We start from the raw sequence: 8,674 nt of genomic DNA on the forward strand, positions 1-8,674 counted from the left end.
ACTGATCACGTATGGTTCCAGTGTTGAAGATGGATAACTCAGATCTGCACTCCAATCATTCTTTTAAGATACAGTTAGAAATGTGCAAAAATCTTAATAAAAACCTATTATAAGAGAATGCTAGAAAAAAGTTTTTTTTAATATAAATGCAATTATGAACAAAATAGTTTATATTAGATACCTTAAAAACAACATTGTTTTAATCTATCAGCGTTAAAGTAACTAACTTTACTTGAATAAATACATATTATGCTCTGCTTTACATGCTGAAGATCTAGAGCTTGAAATATATGTTGGAGTTGTCTCTCAGTTACAGTTACAAAAAAATAAAAAATCAGAGCATAACAGATGTAAAATTGATTGAATAAAATCGTGCTTATAATTAGCTGTGGCAGCCATCCCAAATATTGTAAATATATTCAACTTTCTGAGATTTAACACTGACAGTAATCCTTGTGTTCACCCTCTGTTCATTAAAAATCTGATGAAAATCAAAAAAAAAAAGAATTCACAACAGAACAGTAATAAAAATAACTACATTATAGGATGAAATGCAAAAACTATTTTTATTCGAAAACATTGAAACAAAAATCAAACCATAGGAATTGGCATAACACAAAAGTAATAAGAGCATAAAATTTCTGTACAAATGATTTAACTGTGATTGTATGGTGGTAATAATTAATTTACAACTTTTTCTGTATTATTATTTTTTTCTGATAAAATAAGATGATAATGGTGAATGCTGTATATGCCACCCCCCACCCCCCCCCAAAAAAAAAAAAAAACTAACAAAAAAATCCTGTTATTCAGAAGGCATACTTTGGAAATGTGCAGTTTTTTCCTTGTGTTTTGTGCAAACCCACGTTTAAGGGAATAATCTGTTGAGTTTTGAAGTGATGTTCTGTCAAATATCAGTTTTTTTTAATAAAAAACTTTATTTAGGCAGGTAATCTCATTGAAACATGTTGTGTTAATGAGACCTGTGACACACGTACAACATCAGTTACACAAACAGTAAAATAAGAGAGGGCGGAGAAAAAAAAACTGTAGGCCTAAAAACAATATAAACGTGGCCCTCAGCCTGGAGAAAGAATCTGCCTGTTTTTCTACCTCTCTATGACTGATGGGTTTTTTTTTTCTGAAAATGTTAAAACTACTGAGAACTATTTGACAGAACATCACTTCAAAAATCACCAAATAATCCATTTAAGGATAAGGGCAGTGACTGCCACTACTGATATTTACATTTAAGCAAATAGTGGTCCATTAATTAGGCAAAACAAATTTAAAACAAATGAAATAAAATTATTTTGTATACCAACCAGACCACAAAGCATGCTCATTTAAAAACAGTAAAATTATTTTTTAAAAGTTTTTCCTTTTTTGTATTTCCTAAAGTCTGATCTTTTAAAGACAGTTATTGGAACAAACAAAGAAACAAACAAACAAACAAACAAACAAACAAACAAACAAACAAACAAACAAACAAACAAACAAACAAACAAGGAGACAAATAAACAAACAAAACAAAAAAAAACCATTGAAGCAAATGCAAGTTTCATGTTTTTCCTAAAGTCCACAATGCACAGACTGAATTAAAACATGGACAAGTCCACCATCTTTGTCCTCTGAAACTGCACATTACTGAGAGCTGGAGAGAACATCCAGCAGCATCAACCAATGTTTTAAAATGTATCTTTCATTGTCTTTGAACAAAATAGACCCATTATTTACAAATGCATCAAATTCCATTAGAAATAATTACCTAAAATGAGAAATCAAAGAAGACGTCAGCTTAACTTTTTCTAGCTCTAAACAAGTTGAACTTCTCGTCTCCAGGAGCTGCCCCCCTGCAGTCCAGTGGACAGAATGCAGGTTTGCAAACAGCACAGATGCAAAATAGAGGGCTAATACAGCATCAGTGAAAAGCTGGATTTCAAGCTACTGGACTTCAGCAAGAATTTAAAAAAGCATCTTATTCTCTTTTTAACCAACAAAATATAAACCCAGTTAAACATAGTTCCTCCTAATAATTGTTTTCAATTTGTAAAAATTTTGTTGTACGAAAAAAAAGTGACAATAAAACAGTTTCCCTTCCATTCAACTATTTGCTTTGCAACAAACATTTAGCTTTAGTTGCAGAGGAGTTTCCACACAGTTTGAACACAAGTGTCCCAAACCCCTGCAGTCACTTCGGTTTCTTTTTTTTATCCTGAAAGAGAGAGAAAGAGAAAAGTCAGAACAGTCATGAGTCCCGCAGTCACCTGCTTTGGCCAAGTTGATGCAGCTTTTTCTGTGACCTCTGACCTCTAAGGTGGAACATCTGTTTGAGGAAAAGGTTAACTGATGGAATCCACACACTCCTCCTTTCATTGTGATTTACACTTGACCATAATATGTCTAAAGCCAGTGTAGTCCCTGAGACTGAGGGGACAGCGTGATTTTCTGTTCTAGGATCAGTTTAGAACCTTGGTTGACAATTTTTTATAATCTTTATTTCAAGACAGCTTTCATTAACAGATTTTCATTATAGTTAGGAACCAATCATATCTTTCAGAGCGATTCCGATTACTTAGGCTCCTGTTTTAAACTTGAACAGAGTTTATCAGCTCATCAGTGCAGTCCAATATAAAGGATTTTCAGTTTTCCACCAGAAAAGACAGGACTCGGGCTCCGGTTCCAGATCAGACAGCACAATGATCTTAGTTTATAAAACTGTGCTGAAGTGAGGCGCGAGGAAAGATAAGGATCTGTGAAGGGCCACGGTGAGTGCAGTAAAACCTGGCTGCTGAAAGACTGGGCATTCCAAGGAGGATTTGATCCATTGGGGGGGGGNACTAAACATCATGTGAGGATTTTAGTTAAACTCAGTCACAATCAGAAAAGTAGCAATGAGAAAGAAATTTGTCTAAACTCTTTGTTTGAACTGGTCTCTGTCAACTGAAAGATGTGATAAAGTCCTTTCAAATTTGATGGTTATTTGCAAGCACAAATAGCAACAACAACAGCAGCAGCAGCTAGCTGGAGCAGTTCCGGTGCAGTGGCAGGCCAGGAATAACAGGATGTTTACGCCTGAGCAACCATTTATTGTGGCCGTCGGGCCAAAACTTATAATCTTCATTCTTAAAATCGTTTTAATGTTTTTGCATGAATCGCATCTGATCTTCTTCATATCTGTGGGTTTTAGGGTTTGACCAATGAGAAGTGTTCAACCTCAGACCACATTATCATTTCCTGAAAAGCAGTGTTTTTGAAGACATAAGATTTCTGTCTGACAGTAATATGAAAGCTTAAAAAAATAAAATATTTGAGAAATGAGTTCTTTGAAGCAGTAAAATAAGTCACTTTTCTCCTGTGGTTTTTTTATTGCACAGTCTAACTTCAGGTGAGCTTGTGAATTCAGTCAGATGTCCACTTCCAGGAAGGTAGGAACTTGTTTTGAATTCCACTTGTGAATTTTCTTCCTCACTCTAATCCTTTTCAGATTTATAACTGTCATCCAGCTCTTCAAAAACCTCCAAAACGTCTTTTCAGAGATGCTCCTGTGGATCACTTTCATTAATGGCTCTGATTGGAAGAAACTGACACCAAAACTGACCTCTCACAGATCAGAAAATTTTTATAAAACCTTAAGGTCACTCACAGCTGAGTGCTAACATTTTGCACAATGATGTTTGTGGGGATGAAATGACTTCAAATGTCATTTATCATTTGCTTGCATAAAAGGCTGTGATTTAATTTTATATTACCCCACCCTTCCAAAAATTCAGCAACAATAAAACTGCAGAACAAAACTTTAGTAACAGGGGAAAACGAAGACCACACAGACAGAGTGGAAGTGACACGTCGTGACTGCTCCCAACTAAACACACTGTAACCCAAACTTACTAGAGCGACACTATTTGTGTGCTCGCTGCAAATTGTTTTCACCCCCTCCTTTGTTGAGAGGCAGCCAGCGCGGTGTGAAGAACTGCAACGAGCACAACTAAATTAGACCTGTAAATATTCGGGAGGTCACCTGCAGAACTGTGAAAAAAAAAAAAAAAAAAAACTGGAACGCAGAAAATGTGAGACTGTAAATAGCAGCAACTCTTAAAATAAAATAAATGTGGGCTGTGTCGAAAAGGAAAGCAGCACTGAGGTGTTAAATGACAACTGGCTTTTACTTGTCTTCTGGACTTTCCATAAGTATTTTTTTTTCCTTCAGCTGGAGCTAAATCAGCTTAGGTTTCAATAAATGAAGTAAATACTGTAAATAAATAAAAAGGGAGAAGAATAATGTGTACACCTCAGGTTGAGTTGAGGTCTTTGTCGATATGTGTCCTGGATTTGGTCGGCGCGCTGCGGCAGCTGCTGAACATCCAGTTTCTGCAGGGACTTGCTCAGCAACAAAGAATGTGAGTCCGATGACTCTGACATTGAGACCACATTATTCTTCTGCAAGCCACAGTAAACCTTTAATTAGGGCTGTCTGACCTCTGACCTTTGGGAAGGCCCTGAGGTCACAAAACTAAGTTAGGAAGGACACAAATGTGAAACGGGATCATCACACAGTCTGATGAATGAAACATGTTTGTGCTGCAAATGTGGGAGATCTGGGAAGTTTGGATAGGTTCATGTTCATGTATTAAAGTGAAGTTATTTTGCCCAGTGTGGTCAAAAAGTAGTCTAATAAACACCTACAACTGTTCACTATTTAATCCTCACAGCCATCTTACTTCCTTTTATCATAATCTTAAGTTTAGCATGTATCATCTTTAATAAGTTAACAAGTATCTGTAATATAATCTGGTAAATAAAAACATTTGTCTGACCAACCTGCCTAATTGTCAAGGTGACAAGAAGTTTTCCTAATTCTAAATAAATATTTCTCTCTATAACCAATGAAAACAATAGAAAATCGAAACAGCATCTTAGCAATGTTTGTTTTTATGCTCTTTTTATGCATTAAGCAGTCTTTTTTTGGGATATTTAAACTTCTTTATTTGAGTAAACTACAAGCAGGAAAACGTCAGGTCTCACTAACACATCAGAAATTCTTCTTTGATCACATCACTAGATATCTTTTCCTATATTCATTCATTCAAACATGTAATTTATTGTTGGACATACAATTTTAATTTATTATAGTTATTACACACTGTATTACATTGCTGTATATTTACAACAAGCTGCAAATAATTTAAAAAAATGATTATACAAGTGTAATTGTTGTTTTAAAGATTTTGCAGTTGGAAGTTTTCAAACCCAAAATCCAGACATGGTGATCTGTTGTGCATAATTAAAGAAAAAAAAAACCAAGTGGGCGGAGTCATGTCCACCAGCTGTTTTCCCTCCCTGTAGCACAGAGGAAGTATCAGTCAGTCTGTCGTTTTCCAACAGCCCCGCCCCTCTGAGGAGATGCACAGGTGTAATTTCTGTTTGAACCACATCAAACCTCATCAGACAGCAGGAAGCTTGTTTCACTGTTATTACTAAGATAAAGATCCTGCTTTCAGCACATTGTCTTTCTGCTGCCCCTCAATCCGTGTTTACCTGAACGTAACTGTTTTTTGAGGGCTCGACTTGTGAAAATGCGTATATTTTGTCATTTTTGGACCTCTCGTAGCAGCTAAGGTCAAACAAAAACACTTATGAGACAGAAATTGAAATGTTTCATCTCCAGTTATTGACTCTTGTCACCAGCAGCAGCACTTTGCAAACAACTGGAATTGCTTCTTAAACACAGTGAAATCTCAGTTTGCCACTCGTTCACCTCCACCTCTTGCTATTTGTCCCAGGCTGTTTTCTTTAACATTACCCTTCACACATGAAAGCTGTGCTCTAACTGGAAAACTGCCCATAAAGTGGTAGCTCCAATCATGCTGGTTTTGTTTACGACCTGTCAGCTCAGAGCCGTTATCTTCTGCTGCAGCCTTTCAACTCTGGCTGGCTCAGCACCTCCTAACCAGGTGGAAATAAGTGGAGAGGTTTTTTTGTTTTTGCTTTGGAGGGGGTGTTTTTATTGTTAGGCGGTCTTGTCAATCGGAGTCACATTTCCTACCATAAACTGTTTCTTGAAAACACAATTGTATATCAGTGATACATTTTAAGGAGACATACATTGATTGCTGTGAGGGATGTACTAATGCTGTTCATCTCAACACTGTAAGCTGAATCAAGACCCAGTTGCAGGTCTATGAGAGATAGCTGGATAAGAAACAAAAGCCAAACTTTAATAAATCAAGTGGAAGTCATCAAAAAAGCTGCTACCCTTCAATGAAACAAACAGCAGGATCCAACCAAGAGTTGAGGCAAACCAGACACTTTCTGTATTGGAAGCGGTAATTATTAAATAACAAGTGCGGTGATAACTAATGGAATACAGGTGCTAATATCTCAAATATAAATATAAAGAATAAATACAGAGTCAACAAAGATTCCCTGCATTATTTAACTGTCTAAAAGACCTTCTCAGGATATGTGCTGCCTTTTGCTCAAAAGGAGATTCTTGGGATTTTAACAACCAGTGTTTTTGGAAAAAAAAAAAGATCATCCATGACTGCGAACACAGGAGCCACCAGGCACGTTGTTTCTCAGGTGTGAGCTTATCATCAGCCGTTCAGAGTGGTGAGAATGTTTTAGCCCTGAGCTGAAGCCCCGAGGGTTTCTGAGCAGAGAAAAAGAAGAGAAGCGACCCCAGGTGCATCCAAGGATCTCACATCCTGCAGCACCTGATGATTAGACTGAAAGGGCCCATGTCACTACTGCCGTTAGAGGAATCTCATCCATCTGTGGCAGAAATAGGAGGAGGGGTCAGACGAGGAAAAGGGGAATTTGCAGCCAGCAGAACCAAAGATATTTTGTCAGAAAAAATGCATCTTGATTGCATTGTTGCATTTAATGATAAAATAAGTGAAAACTTACGTTATCTGCAAGAAGGCCAATGTTGCAGGTGATAATCCTTTTTATTTTTGCACCGCTTTAATACAACATGTATTTATAAACCACAAGATGACAGGCTGGCCGTCAAGATGACTTACGGTTCAGGGGAAGCACGTCTTATAAATTTAGAGGTAATGGTTTTGGATTTTCTATTTGCGATACGTTAATTCGGGACAGGAAGCTGCAGGTGGTTCGAATGGGCTCTGTTCACTTGCAGCTCAGGGCGGGTGGGGGTGCCTTTTAACTAACACCCGAGATGGCTGAGCAGCTGCAGCTGAACATCCGTCATCTAGAGTCTTACCTCGTTTCTGATGAACGGACAGAGAAGAAGGCGGAGGCTGTTTTTCAGACAAGACAGTCGACACAAACTTCCTGGAGTGTGTTGCCTGTCTGCACATCTAGATGAAAAAAGAAATGCAGTGGGTTTCATGCTGATGTACAAAAACTTGGATTGTTAAGTCTTTGATTTCTTTGACTCACACTGTTGTTTAACTACACAATAAAACTAAAGGCTAGCAGTGGTCAAAAGAATGCATATTGCTTGCTGCCTTTTCTGCCAGAGTTAGAATCTCAAACTCGTCTTATGTTGAGAAATGATAGCGTTATTGTTATTTTAATCAAAGAAAAACAACATTATGAGCAGTCTCATAAATTATCTTGTGTGATGTTGCATGATTAGTTACTAAACATGGTGTGAATGGTTATTTAAACACCAAATTTGTGTTTAAAAGCTCAATGAGGTCTGTGTGGTCTAATATGGATAAGTGGCCATTTTGAATTAGATCGACTTCTTAACACAATTACTTTCAGATGCTTAGCAAATTATTGACACCCTGGGAGTTTCACTGAAATCTGTCAAGTGGTTGAGGAGATATTTTACTAACAGACATGTTGGGTTGACTCCAGCAGTTATCGACAAGGTTTTAGGTAAAGATAGTTTGTAATGTATTGCATTAAAAGTTCATGTTTGCTACTAACACATCAAATTTGTTCTTAATTTCTGCAAATTTAGCCATTTTTGTGTTTTTTTAATGCCTGTTGGCTGTGGCAGCCATCTTGAATTGGCTCGAGTCCAATCAATCAGTTGTAGCTGTTTATCCAGTGTTTACTCTTTGAAAGTTTCATTAAAATGTGTCAGAGATGTTGACATTGATTTATGATCACTGAAATATGCAAGGAAGTCTGCCTGTTTGAAAGGAAAATGAAAATAAATTTTGAGTGGCTTGAAACTTCTGCACAAAGCTGTGTGTGTTACTAAGGTTCAGAGTGGAACAAACGTACAACTGATATGGAAATTAGGCAATGTTTCCTGTGACTCAAAGAAAAGTGTGTTGAAACTAGGTGTGTTGCATTAACTGGAAACTGTGTTAAAAAGAAAAAGATGGTGTCTCAGGTTGGTCAATGTTAAAGTCTCGGTCAGGCTCTGTGTCCTCTAAAGCAGTGTTTCCCAAAGTTGGGGTTGGGACCCAAAGTGGGGTCCCAAAACATTAAGTTGGGGTCCTGAAAAGATTTTCTGCTACTGTTATTTTGTGGGTCAAAAGCTGAAAAGTTTGGAAACCACTGCACTTTGGTTCCCAAAGTTGGGCTTGGGACCCAATTATGGGTCATGAAGCACCTTGGATAATCTCCAGAAATCAAATTAAAGGGTAATAAAACAATTGCTTGTGTTGTATTTCTCCTGTAATTATTACAAAACACAAAATAAGTAAAAAATAAGTATTTATATGTGTGTATAAGCTGTTTAGAC

General features: G+C 37.0%; 1 protein-coding gene across 1 annotated transcript in view; it reads right to left on the minus strand.

The window, feature by feature from the left end:
* Nucleotides 1–547: 547 nt before the first annotated feature.
* Nucleotides 548–8,674, minus strand: part of si:dkey-27h10.2 (protein P54) — a gene marked incomplete at its 5' end in the record, with an annotated part of 17,017 nt that continues 8,890 nt past the window's right edge. Inside the window, 2 exon segments of the mRNA XM_014007815.1 lie at nt 548–2,215; nt 7,229–7,325. Coding sequence (XP_013863269.1) covers nt 7,273–7,325 — 53 coding nt within the window. The 3' untranslated portion in view covers nt 548–2,215; nt 7,229–7,272.

This window comes from Austrofundulus limnaeus, unplaced genomic scaffold (genome assembly GCF_001266775.1).
Source record: "Austrofundulus limnaeus strain Quisiro unplaced genomic scaffold, Austrofundulus_limnaeus-1.0 Scaffold44, whole genome shotgun sequence".
Taxonomy (NCBI): Eukaryota; Metazoa; Chordata; class Actinopteri; order Cyprinodontiformes; family Rivulidae; genus Austrofundulus; species Austrofundulus limnaeus.